Source organism: Lampetra fluviatilis, chromosome 38, assembly GCF_964198595.1.
Source record: "Lampetra fluviatilis chromosome 38, kcLamFluv1.1, whole genome shotgun sequence".
NCBI lineage: Eukaryota > Metazoa > Chordata > Hyperoartia > Petromyzontiformes > Petromyzontidae > Lampetra > Lampetra fluviatilis.
In genome coordinates, this window is record NC_136312.1 from 5,882,044 (window position 1) to 5,903,212 (window position 21,169).

Here is a 21,169-nt window from a genome sequence, read left to right on the forward strand (position 1 = left end):
GGGGTGACACGGGGAGACACGGAAAGACACGGAGAGACACGGGGAGGCACGGAGAGGCACGGGGAGACACGTGGTGGCAAGGGGAGACATGGAGAGACGAACATTACCATGGGGCTCTTTGGCACAACACAAGTACGTGTGGGTCGGCGTGAGCCAACACGGACTAAAATGCAGCACCGAGGCCTACAAGAGTCGCTAAGACCCAACAGAGGCCAACGTGGGACACACAAACCAACACACGCCAGCACCAAACGCAACACAGCCAAACAGGCCACACCAATCAAAATAGTCAATGGGCCACCAGGGTCAACATGGGCCAACAGAGGCCAAAATGTGTCCATAGGGCCCAACATGGGCTTATATGGGCAGCACAAATCAAACATAGGCAATCGCAGGTCAACCAAGAACGCAGACACCAACATTGCACAACATGGGCGACCAAGGCCAAACGGGGCCAACTTTGAGTGTTCGGGTGGCCGGCTGGCTGGGTGGCCGGGTGGCCGGCTGGCTGGTTGACAGGCGTTGCGCCGTGAATTACGGCCTAATTATGGGCTTCAGCCAGCGCCACCGGCAATAACCGGGCACCGGGGTGGCAGCGGCGGCCATATGGGGCCTTGCTCTTTCAAGCGAGGCCGACCAGCGGTTAATGTGCTCTGATGGCAAATCGGCGGCGAAGGGGGTGGGTGGTGGGCGAAATTGAGAGGCGGTGGTGGAGGCGGGGGTGTGTAGCGGCACCGGTGGAAACGTTCCTAGGGATGCGCGAGCGTTGTACGTTAATACGCGCGGGCGGGCGGGCGGGCGGAAGCGCGCGCGTGCCTGTCACATCAAAACGCAGCGGCAGCAGCTTGCGGAGCGATCGTTGCCCCGATCGTGTACGGCTGTGTACGCTTATATCCGCCCCATTTCCCCTGGCGGAGAGAGGCTTTATTGATGAGGATGGGCCACTTAAAGTGTTCCCTGGGACGTGAGTTTTAATGATATCATTGAACGCTGCGGATAATCATTCATTGCCAGTATTGCTTTTTTCTTTCTTTCCTTCCCATCTCCCGCAACCTGCCCCCCCCCCGCCCCCCGCGCCCCCCGCCACTCCCACTCATGCTCTCTCTCAACAATTAAAGTGGACTCTTAAAAACTCACACACGAGCAAAAACAAGAGAACAAATCTATACGCCCGGCCTTAAAATGCGCCTCTCAGGACCGTGGGACAACAGCAGTTTACCAAATTCACCGCAGCACTCGGGGGGGGGGGGGGGGGAACGCGCGACTGCCATATTCACCAGGCCAGAGAGGGCACCGACAAAGTGTGTGCCGGGGGTCGTCTCATGCAGCGCGGGTTGGCTACGTACGGCGCACCGAAGAAGTTCAGTTCAACCGCACGTGCGTGCATGCATATGAGTGAATACACTAAAAAAATCTATTCTTATAAAGCAGCGGTGGCCAACTGGCATCTCCCCGAGTGGCTCTTCAATCCACCGCACGCGACTCTTCAATCCCAACTCTCCAATCCACCGCACGCGACTCTTCAATCCCAACTCTTCAATCCACCGCACGCGACTCTTCAATCCCAACTCTCCAATCCACCGCACGCGACTCTTCAATTACAACTCTTCAATCCACCGCACGCGACTCTTCAATCCCAACTCTCCAATCCACCGCACGCGACTCTTCAATTACAACTCTTCAATCCACCGCACGCGACTCTTCAATTACAACTCTTCAATCCACCGCACGCGACTCTTCAATCCCAACTCTTCAATCCACCACACGCGACTCTTCAATCCCAACTCTTCAATCCACCACACGCGACTCTTCAATCCCAACTCTCCAATCCACCGCACGCGACTCTTCAATTACAACTCTTCAATCCACCGCACGCGACTCTTCAATTACAACTCTTCAATCCACCGCACGCGACTCTTCAATCCCAACTCTTCAATCCACCATACGCGACTCTTCAATCCCAACTCTTCAATCCACCACACGCGACTCTTCAATTCCAACTCTTCAATCCACCGCACGCGACTCTTCAATCCCAACTCTCCAATCCACCGCACGCGACTCTTCAATTCCAACTCTCCAATCCACCGCATGCGACTCTTCAATTCCAACTCTTCAATCCACCGCACGCGACTCTTCAATTCCAACTCTTCAATCCACCACACGCGACTCTTCAATCCCAACTCTTCAATCCACCGCACGCGACTCTTCAATTCCAACTCTCCAATCCACCGCACGCGACTCTTCAATCCCAACTCTCCAATCCACCGCACGCGACTCTTCAATCCCAACTCTCCAATCCACCGCACGCGACTCTTCAATCCCAACTCTCCAATCCCAACTCTTCAATTCGCCGCACGCAGCTCCAGCGAAGGGGCACAACGTAGAATGTACTATCACAGCAGGAGCAAAGAATAAATGAATGTCTGCCGTGCCTGTGCCAAGAACTCGCAATATATACACACACACGCAGCTTGCCTCTTTTTAGAATTCACGGCCACTTTTTTGGCTCTCGGTCTGTTACGGGTTGGCCACCCCCGATGTCGACACGCGCGCGCTATTTATAAACCAGCCTTCGAATCAGTCCGCCGAGCGAGCCAGAGTCTGCGCGGATCGCTCTTCCAACGTATGCATACGTGAGTGAGTGTGTTTGTGTGTACCGGAGGCTGCTGAAGCAATGCGAATAACGCGTGCGTTTCTTTATTGTTCAAGTGTCAGTTTTATTTAGTGGGTCCTGTCAGCGATGTGACACAAAAACAAACGAAAAACCCATTGCGAATCGAGACCCTCTCTTGTGCAATGTGACTTATCTGTAGCGGCGAACAGCAGCAGCAGCAGCAGTAACAGCAGCAAGCAGAAGCAGCAGTTAGCCGGAAGCAATAGCAGTTGCAATAGCAGCAGCAGCAGTAGCAGCAGCAGTAAGCAGCAGAAGCAGTAGCAGCAGCAGCAGTAGTAGTAGCAGCAGCAGTAGCAGCAGCAGCAGTAGTAACAGCAGCAGTAGCAGTAAGCAGCATAAGCAGTAGTAGCAGCAGCAGTAGTAGTAGCAGCAGCAGTAGCAGCAGCAGCAGTAGTAACAGCAGCAGTAGCAGTAAGCAGCATAAGCAGTAGTAGCAGCAGCAGCAGTAGTAACAGCAGCAGCAGCAGTAAGCAGCAGAAGCAGTAGTAGCAGCAGCAGTAGTAGTAGCAGCAGCAGTAGCAGCAGCAGCAGTAGTAACAGCAGCAGTAGCAGTAAGCAGCATAAGCAGTAGCAGCAGCAGTAGCAGCAGCATAAGCAGTAACAGCAGCAGTAGCAGTAAGCAGCAGAAGCACTAGTAGCAGAAGCAGCAGCAGCGGCAGGAGTAGCAGCAGATGCAGTAGTAGCAGCAGTAGCAGCAGCAGCAGTAGTAGTAGCAGCAGTAGCAGCAGATGCAGTAGTAGTAGCAGCAGTAGTAGCAGCAGCAGTAGTAGTAGCAGCAGCAGTAGCAGCAGCAGTAATCAGCAGAAGCAAGCAGCGCTGTCTTGTGACGGTGGCGGCGCTGCTGGGGAAGGGCGGCACGCTCGATGACACGCGTGTTGAAGTAGCTCTCTGGCATCTCTTGCGGTGTTTTTTTTTTCAACTGAAAAATCACTAACGAGGGCGAACCTGGCACAGAGCGTCCTCATTATTCTCTCTGCCAAAGAGGGAAGAGAAAGAAGAAGACGAAAAAAAATCGAAAGGCCACACTTTCATCCTCGCGTCTCGCCTGGTGCCCGAGGACCGGAGGCTACGGCTGCTGCTGCTGCTTGATCGGTGGGGGGGGGGGGGGGGGTGGTCAAGCCAGGTTTCTCAGGACGCTTACCCAAGATGCCTTGCAGCGAAGCACCACCACGTCTCACGGGGGGGAGGCTCCTCAGTAGCTAAGAGATGTTAACTACCTCGCCTGGTATACAGTTTCCGTGTCTCTCTCCCTGTCGACGCGGGCGGGGGGGGGGTGGGGGGTCCTCCGGTTTTTCCCCCCTCCGCGTTTGGAATCAACGTCGCGCGTCTAGACGATTTGTGCTGCCGTTGATTTCCACGTGTGGATAAGCCACCTCGCTCAGCTATCATTTCAAGTTCAAGTTCATTTATGAGGTATAGAGCCCTGTGAGCCATTCGGCTCTTGAATCGGGTGCAACCGCAACAAACAGAAAACAAAAACATGACCAAGAAAATCTAGATTTGAAGCTTTCGTGACTGCAAGGATTCATACTCTTAGTTCTTTCGGTAAAGTGACTTTACCGAAAGAACTAAGAACATGAACAAGAAAACATCTTAAAGTGACTATGTGACTAAGTGCAAACACAAAATCCAAGAAAAGACAGCAAAATATTGCAGCATCAGAGTTGGGGGGGCGAGGGAGAGGGGGGGGCGAGGGAGAGGGAGAGGGGGGGGGCGAGGGAGAGGGGGGGGTGAGGGAGAGGGGGGGGGCGAGGGAGAGGGGGGGGCGAGAGAGAGGGGGGGGCGAGGGAGGGGGGGGGGCGAGGGAGGGGGGGGGGGAGCGAGGGAGAGGGGGGGGGCGAGGAGAGGGGGGGGCGAGGGAGAGGGAGAGGGGGGGGGCGAGGGAGAGGGGGGGGGGCGAGGGAGAGGGGGGGGGGGGCGAGGGAGGGGGGGGGGGGCGAGGGAGAGGGGGGGGGGCGAGGGAGAGGGGGGGGGGGGCGAGGGATAGGGGGGGGGGGCAGGCGCGGGGGGAACAACCGGGACGACAAACCGGCGCTCACCGCCGCAGCTGCTCTCGAAGGGGTAGAAGAATGCGACGAGCAGGTTGATGAGCACGGCGAGGTTGAAGGAGATGCTGCTCCACAGCGTGATGTTGCGCGAGCACCAGAAGAGGACGCGCTGACCTGCACGCACGCACGCAGGCAAAGAAAGGTCACCCCCCCCCCCCCCCCCGGCGTGTAAACAAAAATTCAAGGTATTAATACGCAAACCTTTTCAGCCTTTTGTAATAAAGCTCGTTGAGACGACTTCTGGAATCCGTCCTTTATTCAACTTGCATTACAGCTTTTCCTTCGCGCTGCTGACCGGCAGCGTGAGAGGGACAGAGAAAGAGAGAGGCACACTGCCACGTGGCAACCCGGAGCCCCGCTCCCGCGTGGCCCCCTCCCTCTGTTTGTTCCCGTTCTGACCGAAAGGCTGACTCGAAGCGCCACGTGAATGCACTCCATCTTGGGCGATTGGAGTGCGTTCACATGGCGCCAGTGTAAGTAAATGTTCTGATTCTGATGGCTTCACACGGTGCGTTCGAGGGGATAGCGCACGCCTGCCTGGCCATCGTCGACCCGAACCCAGGTGCAGGACGCGTGGAGGGGTGGAGGCCTTAATAGGCGCTCGCTAACACCGTTTGTGGCCGATGAATGGGTCCGGGCGTCACTCCACAATTGTGCGTTCGCGTTTTTTTGTTTCCGTGATCAAAATGTTAATCCGTCACGTTTAGGAGGCGTGTAACCGCTCCGAGCTCGCTTCTTCGCCCACGCGGTTTGCTCTCGTTTTAATCAGCGTAACATGACACATTAGCGTGCAGTTTCCGAGGTGAACAAATGTAATGATAATAACAATAATAATACATCATCGTACGATTGTTTTTCGAATTCTCTGGAATAGAGGACACTTTTTGCCCGGAGTCAGTAAAGTTATACAGTGAAGTATATAACAGCAAATGTATACAAATCTGGTCACTCAAAGACTAAGGTACAGTCACAATAACACCGACTGGATAGCAATGGACACCCTCAAAATTTGATTTGAAGCTTTTGTGACTGCAGGAATGACTCTTTGGTTCTTTCGGTAAAGTCACGTAGGAAGAAAATAAATTCAATAATAGAGTGCGACGTTTCGATTGCAACACAAGCAACCGTCATCAGGTAGAACTCAATTTGAGAGAGACAAAACACAGACACGGAGACACAGACAGACAGACACACAAGCAGAGAGAGAGAGAGACAACACAGAGACACAGAGATAGAGACACACAACATAGACACACAGACAGACACACAAGCAGAGAGAGACAACACACAGACACACAGAGAGAGACACACAATATAGACACACAGACAGACACACACGCAGAGAGAGACACACACAACATAGACACACAGAGAGAGACACACAACATAGACACACACACAGACACACAAGCAGATAGAGACACAGAGAGAGAGACACAAAATAGACACAAGAGACACAACATAGACACCACTACCTCTGCCACCACCACCACCAACACCACAGAAACCACACCATCATCACCACTTACATCACCACTATTATTACCATCCCTGCCGCCACTGCCACCGTCGCCACCACCACTACCACCACCACCAACTCTCCTACCACCCCCACCACCACCGCCTCCACCACCACCGCCTCTCCCACCACCCCCACCACCACCGCCACCACCACCACAACCACCGCCACCACCGCCACCTCTACCGCCACCACCTCCACCACCTCCACTACCACCACCACCGCCTCACCCACCACCTCCACCGCCTCTCCCACCACCTCCACCACCACCACTACAACCACCACCGCCACCACCGCCTCACCCACCACGGAGCTTCTTCTGCCAGTTCATCTCGCGGAAGAGGTCCTCGGAGCGCAGGAAGAAGTCGTTGATCTTGCTGCCCTGGTCGTCGCGCTCGGCCGTGTAGTAGACGCGCAGCTGCGACTCGCACGTGAGGTACTCGCACACGCTGGGCACGGGAAACACGATCTGCTCCATCGTGCGGTCCTGGCGCACCACCTGCACTCACGCACGCGCAAGCACGCGCACGCACGCGCAAGCTCGCAGTGTTGCTAACCAATCGTGCCACCGCTCCGCACCCAAGTGGAGAATCATCATCATCGTCGTTGCGTGGCAGCAGCCAAATACTCTAAAAGGCGTGATGTGATTCTAAATGTGGAGGGGGAAAAAAGCGAAGGGCCCGGATGAAAAATCCACGTGACCACGTTGAGAGAGAGAGAGAGACACGCAAACTCCAAATGTACAGCAGGATAACGCCACACAGAGGTCACGTGACTTACGGGAGGCTCGAGCTGATTTAGAGAGATCGATGGGGTGGCTGCTGGGGGGGGGGGGGGGGGGGTGAGGGGGGTGGGGGCCGGGGGAGGATGGGTGGATGGGGGCCGCACCTCGATCTGCGCCGTGTGCCGTGCGTAATACTCCAAGGCCTCGTCCCCGTCGTCCGCGGGGCCGCCTACGCCAGGCTTCAGCATCTGGTGCAGCTCCTTGTTGTGCCGGGCGAGCTGGGGCGGTGCGGGGGTGGGGGGGGGGAGAACACCCAGGCACGGCGCGATGAGAGACGACGCAGCGTGATGTGGCACAGCGGAGCGCGGGTGTCGTCGCCGTCACGGCGGGTGTCGCTGCGAGTGTCGTGGGAGGTGGCGCAGTGGGTGGCACAGCTGGTGTCACAGCGGGTGACACAACCAGTGGCGCAGCAGGTGTCATAACGGGTGCCACAGCGGGTGGTGGTGTAGCGGTGAGCGCGCTGCGCTACGAACCTGGTGATCAGGGTTTGATTCCCGCTCACGGCCAACACCCAGTGACGGTTATCTGAACCGGTCCTGGGCCTCCCCTAGGTCGACTCAGCCTCAAATGAGTACCTAGTGCGATGCGTAAACATTGCCACTCGGGAGACAAAGGCGGCCGGGCGTGGTGCTGGCCACCCACCCCCTCGTGTGCCACAGTGCCGCCCTTCCCAGGTGCTGCCACTCGCTAACCGCACTTGCCCCGACAACCTGTCAAGGTCTTCTTGGTTCTTTCGGTAAAGTCACGTAGAAGGGAAATAATATAATAATAATATAACATAATAAAATAATATAATATTATTTTATAAAACAGAATAAAATTATATGATATATTTTTATTATGTGATATTTTTATTATTTTATTATTTCCCTTCTACGTGACTGTTTTAATCTTATTATAATAAAAATAAAACATAACTAAATAATATAATATTTTTATGTTTTATTTTTATTATTTTATTATTTCCCTTCTACGCGACTTTACCGAAAGAACCAAGACGATCAATCCCCGCAGTCACGAACGCTTCAAATCGAAATTTAACCTGTCAAGGCTATACGCGGTGGGTGGTGGTGGGTGGGGTAGGGAATCTTTGTCTTAGCGTGCCACCTGATGCGCCAGGATGTAGATGTTGTGTCCCACGTCGCGCGGCGAGGCCCCCATGTGGTCAGAGCCGTCGTCGGCATCCTCAGCGCCAACGCCAACGCCGCTGTCGCCATCGCTGGCACCACCGCCGCTCTCCTCGCCCTGCTGGTAGGCCCTCTTGATCACGTCCACCTGAGACCACGCGCGGAGCCGACGCGATTTACCACAGGGTTTCTCCCCAGCGGTGTCGCCCACCAGCGGTGTGACCGATGCACCGGTTCACCGACAAGATAAAAAAAAACTATTTCTATTCATGTTGGGATTTCTCACCCAGAAGTGCCTCCCCACTGCGGCGGTGTAAACAATGCGCCAGTTCACCGATCGGATGAAATATTCATGTTTGGATTTATCCCCAGCAGTGTCTCCCCCGGTGGTGTAACCTGTGCGCCAGTTCCACTGATACGATAAATAAAAAACCTCCCATTTATTTGGATTCTGTGAACAAAGCACACCGCACCAACAAAAACGAGCTTAAAGATCCGGTGACTAAACATTTTCGCATGTGGATGTGCTTGTGCTCTGTGATACGGCCGTCTGAGACCTACGAAACGTGGTGCAAATGCCAATAAATAAATCGATTATTTGACGTAATCAATTTTTGTCAGTTTTATCCAGATTGGGATATTGGCGTCGCGTCACGGGATGAAGAATCTATTCGTTAATCTTACCGAGCAGCGCATCACCCGGTGCCAGAGAATGTCCCGTGAGAAGGAGATACTGCAGAACTAATTCTGAGATTCCTATAGGGTTCATATTGTTAGGTTTTTTTTCGGTAAAGTCACGTAGGTAAAACATCAAAATTAATGAAAATAAAATAAAATAAAAACAAAAATCAAGACGTTTCGGAGGCAACACAAGTCTCCGTCATCAGGTGGGACCGTCACAGCCGAATTAGCTGCATCAAGTGAGGCAATGATTCAAGATGTAATCCCTTATAGGCAAGTTGAAGGGGGGAGGAGAGGGGGGGGGGAGCTCATCAGAATGTGGTAGCCAATGAATGGAACGCATCGGGAGGGAGGGGGGCGGGGCTCAAAGACAGCACGCAGCGCTAAGCACAACGCATCGGGAGGGGGAGGGGGGGAGCGGAGCCACAGCGGTATCGTTGTCCGCGATACGAAAGGATGTCAAATGTTCGCGATCGTAGGAGACTTCGCCGGCCGCTGTCCGTCCGCGTTTGGGATGAAATTTCGGACGAAACGCTTTCCATCAATTTTCAAATCTTTCATTGCAATGTTTATGGTCACGTCCGTTGCGTTGTAACTTAACACTTCTAGATTTGAAGTTTTCGTGACTGCAAGGGTCCATACTCTTTGGTTTTTTCGGTAAAGTCACGTAGGTAAAAAAAGAAAATAAATAAATTAAATCACGACGTTTCGGAGGCAACACAAGCTTCCGTCTTCAGGTGGAACGGTCACAGCAAAATTACTGTATGAAGTGCCACTTCTTCACCTGAACAAAGGTGACATCAACCGATGACATGGGCAGGAAAGCCACGGGCATGGTCTCATACGAGCTGACATCGTTCCCTGCGATGTCATACTTTTCGATTAAAACCAAGGCAACGTTTTATATTTTGTTCCACAACGACCCTCAATGATCATCTTTGAGTGATGTAGTTTTTAATGTTGTGTCGAACTAGGACGCACAGCTTCGAGACAATAACGTCTGACAGGCCGCCAGCAAAGAATCAAGCGAGCCTGACTCTGCTGATGAGACCCAGAGTGTCGAAACCCGGTCCGGAGCGTCCGCTTGCGCAGACTCAATGCCGCAGGAACGTGGGGTCGAAGTGAATCAGTGACTTGCGCACAAACACGTCCTTGACCACGACCACGAGTACCCCGTCCCTCTTTTAGCCCCGCCCCCCCTCCCGATACATTCCATTCATTGGCTACCACATTCTGATAAGCCCCTCCCCCCCTCCCCTCCCTCCCCTTAACTGGTACTTAAGAGCTTGCATCTTGAATCCCCTCCCTCACTTGATGCAGCAAATCTGGCTGTGACGGTCCCACCTGATGACGGAGACTTGTGTTGCCTCCGAAACGTCGTGATTTTATTGTTTTATTTTATATTAATTTTAATTTAATTTTTTACCTACGTGACTTTACCGAAAGAACTAAGAGTATTCATATTTCACGTGGAGAGAAACACCCAGCGGACGTGCAACGTTGGGCTAACTTTAGCGTGAGGTCGGAAACGTCCGCTCAAACAATTGCTTGGGATCATCTGGAAGGTGGGTGCCACGGTGGCTAGGAGATGTTAACTACCTCGCCTGGTATACAGGAGGTTGTGGTGTATGATCCCAACCCTGACACCTGCTGCTGTATATTTGGAGTTTGCGGTGTCTTTCTCTCTCTCATCATCATCACGGTGGCTAGCAGATGTTAACTACCTCGCCTGGTATACAGGAGGTTGTGGTGTTTGATCCCGACCCTGACGCCTGCTGCTGTATATGTGGAGTTTGCGGTGTCTTTCTCTCTCTCATCATCATCACGGTGGCTAGCAGATGTTAACTACCTCGCCTGGTATACAGGAGGTTGTGGTGTTTGATCCCGACCCTGACGCCTGCTGTATATGTGGAGTTTGCGGTGTCTTTCTCTCTCTCATCATCACCACATTGGCTAGCAGATGTTAACTACCTCGCCTGGTATACAGGAGGTTGTGGTGTTTGATCCCGACCCTGACGCCTGCTGTATATGTGGAGTTTGCGGTGTCTTTCTCTCTCTCATCATCACCACATTGGCTAGCAGATGTTAACTACCTCGCCTGGTATACAGGAGGTTGTGGTGTTTGATCCCGACCCTGACGCCTGCTGTATATTCGGAGTTTGCGGTGTTTTTCTCTCTCATCATCATAACGGTGGCTAGCAGATGTTAACTACCTCGCCTGGTATACAGGAGGTTGTAGTGTTTGATCCCGACCATCTCTCTGTCCCCGTGGTCGCATCGTGGATTTTTCTCCAGGTCCTCCTGTGTGTCCCTCTCAATTTCGAATCAACATGACACGTTTGGAGTATTTGGCTACTGCTATCAATTTGCAACACGCTGTTGACAAGCAACTCCGTGTTGAGCGATCATTTGTGATAGTCGGGACGCTTCTGTAAAAAGAGCAAAGAGCTGTCTAGCTCGGTGAGGCTTTACCCGGTAAAATACAAACTGAAAACGTATTTATTTTAACTATTTTTGTTTATCTGAAATGAAGTATAGCATCTTCTTGGTTCTTTCGGCAAAGTCACGTAGAAGGGAAGTAATAAAATAATAAAAATAAAACATAAAATAAAAATTATCACGACGTTTCGGCCACAACACAAGCAGCAGTCCTCAGTCCGACTTGTTGTTTTTTTACGTGGTGGGGGGGGGGGGGAGCGATTTTCTGTATGTCTGTGGACTTGTCGGGGAGGAAAATGAGCCAAAGGTCGCGGTTACCAGCTCCTTGGGGCGCATGTTGTAGAGGATTCTCTCGGCGTTCTCGCTGTCGTGACGGCTCTCCATGATCGCCAGCAGCAGCTTGGAGGCGTTGTTCTGTGGCGGAGAGCGGTGGAGCAGAGCAAAGATTACCCCCCCGCCCACTGCCCACCCCCCGCGTATCCTGAGAATCAGAAGATTGATTTATTACTGGAGGGATCCGATGAGCTGTTAAAGCTCGTTTTCTTGTTCAACGGACGTTCAGTTTCGGGGGCACGGGGTCAGAACGTTAAATCAACAAACAAAAAAACACGAGTGCAAGGTAGAGGGAAGGTAAACAAGTCACTAAATTTTGATTTGAAGCTTTCGTGACTGCAGGGATTCATCTTCTTGGTTCTTTCGGTAAAGTCACGTAGATGCGAAATAAAAAAAAATATATTTTATTTTATTATTTCCTTTCTACGTGACTTTACCGAAAGAACCAAGAATATGAATCCCTGCAGTCACGAAAGCTTTACATCGAAATAAACTACCTATATTACGGATGATATTGATCGCGAAACGCCAGACTAACCACCACCACCATCACCACTGCTACGACTTGTGCGTTAATAAACTAACGTGGAGTTAAAATTTTGACTTAAAGCTTTCGTGACTGCAGGGATTAATATTCTTGGTTCTTTCGGTAAAGTCACGTAGAAGGGAAATAATAAAATAATGAAATGTTACAATTTTTTATTTTATTATTTCCCTTATACGTGACTTTACCGAAAGAACCAAGAATATACGTCACTAAATATAAACAAATAAACCCATTGATTCATTAATTGTATTAGTTCGATTTATGAAGCTTGGGACAAGGCAAACACAGTCCCAGACCACACCAAGATGACGCCACGCAGCGGCACTCCCTCAATACAACGGCACATTAACATTGCAACATCGGCACATGGGTCAAGGTCAAAGTTACAAAGCACGTTTGCAACTGTGGCTGGTATCCAGTACCGATCTTCTGCTCATATTTTTTGAAGGAAAATTTACAGGCACCCCCCCACGTAAAAATGTATACATACACAACTAAAATTTTCCACTGCACCATTCGCTTATTTTTCAGAAGCGACGTGCCCATCACAAATGACTGCGCAACGTAGTGGCTTATCATCGCAGACAAATACTACAGACCGTCGGGGGCAGGAGCAACGAGCAAGCGCACGAGGCGGTGGTGCGACCAGCCCCACGCCTGGCCGCCTTTGTCTCTCCCCCCCTCCCCCCCCATACTCATTTAAGGCCGAGTCGACCTAGGGGGAGGCCCAAAGGACCGGTGCATATTTTCCTCGGCGATGTTGGCCGCGAGCGGGAATTGAACCGTGGGGTCTCCGGGGTCGGTAGCGCAGCGCGCTCACCCGCTACCGTTACTCCCCCGCTAGGCACCGCACGCACGCACGCACACACCGCACCGCACGCATACACCGCACGCACGCACGCACACACCGCACGCACACACACACCGCACGCACCACGCGCACGCACGCACACACCGCACGCACGCACGCGGGCGTGCGTACAGGGGCGCGGCCGCAGTTACTCCTCGGATCCGCCGCGCCGCAGAATCCGTCGAGAAAAAGCGGCGAGATTTGATTACACCACAGCCCCCGCATGCTCCCGAATCGCGAGGATTCACCCGACCGTGCAACGGCTGGAACGTTACGCGCCAATCAATCACGGGCCACAGGCAAGTTACAGCTGAAGCCGGGGGGGGGGGGGGCGGGGAAGGGGGGGGGCAGCTTACCTTGAGCTCCAACACAAGCCCCATGCACTGCTTCCCCAGGGGGTTGATGTCGTTGAGGATGAGGGCGATGATGATGTCGATGCCGTTCGATTCGTGGGTGGCGATGCAGTTCTGCGGTCGTTCATTCGGGACCACAGCAGCAGCAGCAGCAGCAGCAAGAAACAGAGATGGCAACGATGGCAACAATGATAATGATAATGGCGTGATTATGATCATCGCGGGCGTAACAATGCCTCAGTTCGTACTAATTCTCGATGTCCGAACCGCTCCCCCATCCCACCTCCCTTCACCAACCTGCAATGTCCAGCGTGGTGATGTATGGTCAAACAACCCCTCCCATCTCCTCCCCCCCCCCCACAGGAATGACTGGAATGGTGTGACGAAGCCTTCATCCAGCGGTAGATTTCGCCGATTTTTTATTGTTTAATTGGGTAAATCGACCGGGCGCCGTACCGTACGTCTGTTTGCGTGTAGAACCAGCGCCTGGGATGTTGACTCCTTCGCTTGGTATACAGGAGGTTGTAGATTTTATCGCGACCGTGATGCCTGTATATTTGTAGTTTGCGTGAATCTCTGCCCGTGGTCGCGTGGATTTTTCTCCGGGTCCTTCGGTTTTTGCTTTCACATTTAGCAAAAAAAATCACACCGTTCGAGTATTTGGTTGCTATTCGTTTTCCACGTGATGAAAAGCCACTTCGGTGGGCTGTCATTTGTGATAGCCTGGTCGCTTCTGAAAAAAGAACTGCATAGCTCAGTGGGGCCTTACCTGGTAAAGTAAAACATTGTTGAGGTTAGTAAGTAACGACACGGGCGTGGCGATTGGCGACCTGCCCTAAGTGCGGATCGACGTAAGTCGAATCCGCAAATCTTCCTGAAAAAAAAAAAACATCGTGAAGCAGAAGATCGGTGCTGGATGCCGGCCAGATCTGCAAATGTGATTTGTGACTCTGACCATTAAACGCGTATCGATAGTTCAACGTTAATGTGCCATTTTTATTGGGGGACTGTTAGTGTGGGGCATTATCTTGGTGTGGTCTGAGACTGTCTTGTTGTTTTTGCTGCCTTGTCCAAGCTTCATAAATCGAACTTATATAACACAACATTTCCTATTTATTTATTTTTAGTAAGTCGCCTTCCTCCTACTTTGCCCTTCCTATCGTTGTTTTTGTCGCCGCGCCGTTCGTCGTTGCAACTTGCTGAACGCCCCCCCCCGCCCAACCGCCCCACCGCGCCCGCCCTGGAACATCCGTTGAAGAAGAGCTCTGGAGCTCGTCGGATTTTCCTCCTCCTCCTCCTCCTCCCGCGGTCTCAATAAAAGATTCCGATTCCGATTCTGCGCCCGCTAACAACCACGGCCAACCCGCCGCCGATCCCACGTCGTTCGTCGTTCGATTCGGTTCCACCGGGCGAGAACTCCGCGAGAGCCGGAAGGAGCTGGCCTCGTTCACGAGCACGAACCGACGTCGACCACGGCCGGCGGAGATGCGGGCCGGGGGGACCTGGGGCCCAGGATTCCGCTAGTTCGCATCGAAACCCACCGCCAACTTCCACCGCCGCCGCCACAAACGAAGGCAAAATTATTTAAAAAAAAAAGCTCAACGAGCGGGAGGGACAAGACGGGCCACCGCCGCCCGCCACTAAATCACGCCCGCCCGCATCCAATACGAGCGCCGCTGATTTACAACGGGAACCGATGGCGCCGCTGTATCAATCAGCCGCCGTGCTCGCGGCGGATTAGACGCTCAGAACAGCTCGGTTGGGGGGGAAGGGGAGGCGGGTGGACGTGTGGGGGTGGTTGGTAGGAAAGTCTGACTCCCAAAGGAACATATTAAAAATATGGAAATTCTCACTCCTCTCGCCCGCCAGCACGTGAGGGAGAGAGAAGGTGTGAAAGAGATAAAAACAAGAAATCAAACGGTCAGTCAGTCGATCGATATTCCGACGCGACGGATATTCCCCGAAGGGAGAGAGCGAGCGACGCGAGCGGCCGGCTTCGCCGCTTAATCATAAACGCTCATCGGCAGCGGCCGGGCCAGTGGCACAAGCAAGCGCCTGCCTCGCCCGTCAGGCGTTACGCGACGAGGCTGCAGAGTTTGGTGGTACATGTTGTTTACGTCGTTTATTGTGACAATTCGGTCACAGTTCCTATGACCTGCACTGTTTCATTGCTGTTATGGCTTTATTTTGGTGATTTTCGAAAAGTTTTTTGGTTTGGCCATGTTTGTTTGTTGTAGTACGGAGTTAGACTGATGGCCTTAATCTAAGTTGTCTTGTGGTTGTTGTTGTTTGACTTGCATCCCACTGGGATTTTTGCACACAGCGTTGGTGTACGGTGCTTTTTCTGCAATATTTTGCTGCCTTTTCTTGGATTTTCTGTTTGCACATATTCACTTTAAGATGTTTTCTTGTTCATGTTTTTTTGTTTGTTGCGGTTGCACCCAATTCAAGAGCCGAATGGCTCACAGGGCTACACCTAATAAATAAAACATGAAACTTGAAACCCGCGCGGAATCAGCGCTCGCGAGCGAGGCCCCTCCTGCAGCCGCCGCTTCGAAAAATCGCCGAGCGGCGGGGGGAACGTTCCGGGGACGGACTCTTGAGGCTCAGAGTCGTGCGCGCAAACAGCCCCTGCGTCAAAATACACTGCTGGATGAGCCCCCGCACAACCCCACCCACGAGACATGGGGGATATTTGCTTCACCGTGCCGATCGGCGCGGGTTGGCGACGGTGGTGAGCAAGGTATGGTCACGGGTTCTGCTGCACTGCCCTTCACTGCCTGCCGGGTAGCAACGGCACCGGCAGGCGTGGCTATCGAGTGCGCAGGCGGTGCGGCTGCAGCTGAGGCCCGCAAGGCCGGAGGGTTGCAAGTGCTGGCTGTGGAGAGGGGAATCAATTGTACAGGGAGGGTGGGGGACGACGACCAATATTTAATGCCCTCTTACCAGGGCCCATGCAAACCAAACCACTCATTGCCACGCAACTCTGCTCCACGCCACAGCAAGCCACACCACTCCACACCACACCACCCAACGTCGCTCCACACCACACCACGCCACTCCAGGCCACAGCATGCCACTCCACACCACTCCACGCCACACCACTACACCCAACACCTCTCCACACCACAGCAGGGAGGAGGAAGCCCCCCGCCGGGGCATTTAGTGGGAGATGCAAGGGCCGGGCAATTGGAATCGATTCGGCACGGATTGAATCAGGCGCGCAGGAATCAATTGCTTCCAGTTCACGTGGCGTGTTATATTTTTCATTTTGCCCCTCGAGGCAATTAAATTTGTTGCGCCGAGTTAGTCGGATATCGTCTGCCTCCTGACCTAGATATTTTTATGATGAACATCTTGGTTTTGCTAGCCATTGGCTCTGCCCTCCCTCCCTCTCTCTCTCTATGGCTCTGCTCAAGTGCAACGTGCACCGCGCCAGCTCTTGCGGTCGCCTCCCCGTGTTCAACTTAATCACATCCGCAAATGACGAGAACGACAAAGAAAAACGACCGTTGCAGAGGAATAGCGGGGGGGGGGGGGGCTGGGGGCGGAAAACCGTTAATTGAAAGTTTGTAAACCATATTTCTGTGTATATATCAGCTCAAGCCTCCTATAAATCACGTGGTTGCTGTGTGGCCACCCCCACTATGAACCCCTCCCCTTTTCCCTGTCGCCGCCCACTGTGAAAACAGACGATGCTGCTCCTCCGTGCAGCAGCAGCAGCATCGAGGCCCTGATGAAGCCTCTTCCTCCCCATCCTCACCTCTCCTGACCTCTGTGTGCCCCCGTTTCTCCGTTCCCTTTCCCACCCTTTTCCTCTCACTACCCGTGCCTTCTCGTCTCTCTCTTCCCTCCCCCCACGCGTCGCACCTCTCCGCTCTGCTCCAGGTGTAAGGCCCAAGTCTCTTTCTCAGAAGCGACCGGGCTATCACAACGGTGAGCTCAACGAAGCGGCTTATCATCGCGTGGAAATTTATAGCAGCCAAAATACTCTAAATGCACGTTTGTCAACCGTGATGGAAAAAACGCAGGACCCGGAGAAAACAAAAATCCACGGAGAGAGAGAGAGACATGCAAACTCCAAATATACAGCAGGCGTCAGGGTCGGGATCCAACCTACAACCTCCTCCATATCAGGCGAGGTAGTTAACATCTCGCCACCGTGATGATGATGAGAGAGAGAGACACGCAAACTCCAAATATACAGCAGGCGTCAGGGTCGGGATCCAACCTACAACCTCCTCCGTACCAGGCGAGGTCGTTCACATCTCCTCGCCAGCACGGTGCCCCAAACCGATCATGGGGCTCCCAGAGACCGAAAACTAAACCTCCAACGAGCACCTGGTGCGGCGTGTAAACATCGCCACTCGGGGAGACAAAGGCGGCCGGGCATGGTTCTGGCCCTGCCCGTCCGCCTTTGTCTACAGCATTTGCCCACGCGGGCGGCCACCACCGCCATGGCAACCGCTACCGGGCCGGCTCGACGGGAACATCGAGAAGGGGGTTGGGAGGCGGTCGCGGCCACCACCACCCACCTGGTTCTCGTGGCAGGGCCCCTGGCAGTACTCGGTGAGGCTCTCCAGCGTCTGGTTGATGAGGCCCACGTTGCGCTCGTTGATGTAGAGGCCCAGCAGGCCCAGGCCGCCCGTGGTGCTGCCGCAGATGCAGTCGAGGAACTGCAGCGTCTCGCAGACCAGGTTGTAGTTGGTCTTGTTGCTCTGGCAGCGCAGAAAGTTCTGTCTCGGCGAGAGGGGTGGGAGGGGAGGTGGTGGCAGCTGGTCGGTGAGGTCGGAGGGCGATTGGTGAGAGTTTGGTGGGGTTAGAGGGGGGGTCGCGGCGAGCTTGGGGAGGTTCGTGAGGTCGATTGGTGCCCTGAGGTCGGAGGAGGGGTTCGGTGGGATCTTGGAATAGAGGAATCGAGCTGGGATCAAAGTGGGGGGGGGTGGAGACCTTTGACCCCACGGTCCCTGCCGTCAATGAGTTCATTGGGGACGCTTGTGAGTTCGGTGGGGTCAAAGGTCTCGGTTGGTGATTACGTGGCATTGTGGGCTCTCGGTGGGGGGGGGGGTCAAAGGTGGAGTCAATGTGAGGTAAGGGTGAGGTCACGGTGGGGTTTAGAGAGGGGGTCGGCGAGGTTGGTAGGATCGCTGGGGTGGGCAAGGGGGTTGGTGCTGACGCGCGTTGCAACGGGTTCCTCGTGTGGCGTTTAACAGGCCGTTGGGGAACGCGACGTTAGCGAGCACCTATTAAGGCCAGCTCGGTGCACGGAGGTGGACGCAGAGTGGCAACCGCCCTCAGAGGGCTCCAAGTGGTCGCGAGCCCCACCACGCAATGGGGGAGTTGTGAGAGGGGAGCATTTGATCACATCAAGTACCCAGGGCAGACGCTTTCCTTGTGTGGGAATGATGGTACAAAGCCCCATCTCTTAGTAGCATGCGCCAGGTGCAGCATTAGTACCTCCAACTCCTTGTCAGAGTGGGCAGCGATCGCCAGATCATCCACATATATATGGTTGACCAATAGGGATCCATCCATTGACCACATTCGGGTTTCAATCAGCCTCTCATTGTATCCAAGCCAGATGGTACCTCAATGGAAAGCTTATTGAACTACGTGGTCAAAGAAAATGTTAAATAGTTTAGGGGCCAGAAGACCTCCCTGTCGCACCCCAGATGCACGCACACAGACCTACGCGCACACAGATACACACAGACACACACAGATACACACAGACACACACAGATACACACAGACACACACACAAACACACACAGACACACACAGACACACACACACGCAGATACACAGACACACACAGACATATAGACACACAAACACACACACAGACACACACACAGACACACACAGACACACAGACACACACACACAGACACACAGACACACACAGACACACAGAGACAAAGGCAATGTAGCTGTACACTGGACTCGCACTTAAAATTGTATTACATTTTGGTTTAAATTTAATTTAATCTCGCTCCTCTGTTGCTTGCAAGTTTAATCTTGTACTCGTTACGTTCTGCTTAATTTAATTTGTCATGCCTTAGCATTCGCTGTAATTTGTAACAGTTATGTGTGTACTTGTGTGACATTTGTTCTCGTTTGAGAAATAGTCTTTCAGTCTCGATTTGACTCTCGGCTGCTTTAAAAAAACAGAACATTTACTTTTACTAAACAAAGATCCCCCCCAAAGAGCATTAACATAATTTCGTGGCAAAGTGCCGTCAGCGAGCTCCTATGAAGGCCGGCACGCCCAGCACCACGCCCGACCACCTTTGTCTCCCCCATGGCGATTTTTACATGCCCCTCTACAAAGACAAAGATCCCCAGCATGTTTTTTTTAAAATAAGACTGTTGGGGCAAGTGCTGTTAGCGAGCACCTATGAAGGCCGGCACGGCACACGAGGGGTCGGATGGCCAACACCACGCCCAGTCGCCTTTGTTTCCCTAGTGACGATGTTTGCACATCGCACCGGATACTCATTTGAGGCTGAGTCGACCTAGGGGAGGCCCAGGACCGGTTCAGATAATCGTCAACGGCGGAAATCGAACCCTGGTCGCCAGGTTCGTAGCGCAGCGTAACGCTAACCGCTACACCACCGCTCCGGAATCGAACCCATGACTTCCTGCGTACCAGGCAAGATTCTCTGTGGCGCCCGCATTCACATTCACACACACACACGAATCTACATACACATATAAACGTATGTCATATACACGCACACACATCAGAGGTCGCAAACGGGTTTTGATTCCTTACCCGTACCCGTACCCGGCCGCACCAGGGTCGCAAATGGGTACCCGTACCCGGCCGGGTACGGGTACCCGTTCCCTACCCGTACCCTACCCGAAATGAGTGACAAACGGTTACTCACCAGTGACTCACGGCCTACCCGTACCCGGCCGCACCAGGGTCGCAAACAGCTACCCGTACCCGGCCGGGTACGGGTAGCCGGGTATCGGGTAGGGTATGGGTATCGGGTACCCGATTGCGACCTCTGACACACACACAAAAGTACGCAACACACAGACAAAGAGCCCCTGCGTAGGCTACGTAAGACCGTTGGAGAGAGCGCCGATACAGCGAGCAGCCATTCAACGGCGGATCGGCGCACGATGGATGATGGGGCTGAGTCAACGCCAAAGCAGGAGTTGAACTCGCCTATGTGACTTTACCGAAAGAACCAAAGAGAATGTTATCACCTTTGCCTGGTACGCAGGAGGTCATGGGTTCGATTCCTGACCCTGACGATGCCTGTCGTTGTATATTTGGAGTCCGCGTGATCTCTCTCTCTCTGTGGATTTTTCTCCGGGCTCCTCCGTTTTTAGAAATGCGCGTTTAGAGTAATTGGCTGCGACTACAAATCGGCACGTGCGATGATAATGATGGTGGTGGTGCAAGCCACTTCGACGACGAAAAGCTATCGTCACGTGCGATGGGCCAAGGTCGCCTCTGAAAAAGGGCCGATATATCTCAGCGGCCTTCACCCGGAATTTTTTTTTGAAATAAATGAATAATACCCTTTGTTTTTTTCGGTAAAGTCACGTAGGTAAAAAATTAAATAAAAATTAATAAAAATAAAATAATAAAAATCACGACGTTTTGGAGGCAACACAAGTCTCCGTCAAGTGAGGCCCACTTGATACAGCAAATCTGTCTGTGACGGTCCCACCTGATGACGGAGACTTGTGTTGCCTCCTAAACGTCGTGATTTGTATTATTTTATTTTTATTAATTTATTTTCATTTCTTACCTACATGACTTTACCGAAAAAACTAAGAGTATGAATCCTTGC

At 53.0% G+C, this 21,169-nt stretch overlaps 1 protein-coding gene across 2 annotated transcripts in view; it reads right to left on the reverse strand.

The window, feature by feature from the left end:
• Positions 1-21,169, reverse strand: part of LOC144945596 (inositol 1,4,5-trisphosphate-gated calcium channel ITPR1-like) — a 252,589-nt gene that overhangs the window by 95,851 nt on the left and 135,569 nt on the right. For both annotated transcript variants that reach the window (XM_078874090.1, XM_078874089.1), the window contains exons 41-47: positions 17,891-18,091; positions 13,359-13,469; positions 11,591-11,686; positions 8,133-8,300; positions 7,130-7,243; positions 6,548-6,740; positions 4,714-4,836 (exon numbers count right to left, since the gene is read on the reverse strand). In XM_078874090.1, coding sequence (XP_078730216.1) covers positions 4,714-4,836; positions 6,548-6,740; positions 7,130-7,243; positions 8,133-8,300; positions 11,591-11,686; positions 13,359-13,469; positions 17,891-18,091 — 1,006 coding nt within the window. The remainder of the gene's footprint in view (positions 1-4,713; positions 4,837-6,547; positions 6,741-7,129; positions 7,244-8,132; positions 8,301-11,590; positions 11,687-13,358; positions 13,470-17,890; positions 18,092-21,169) is intronic.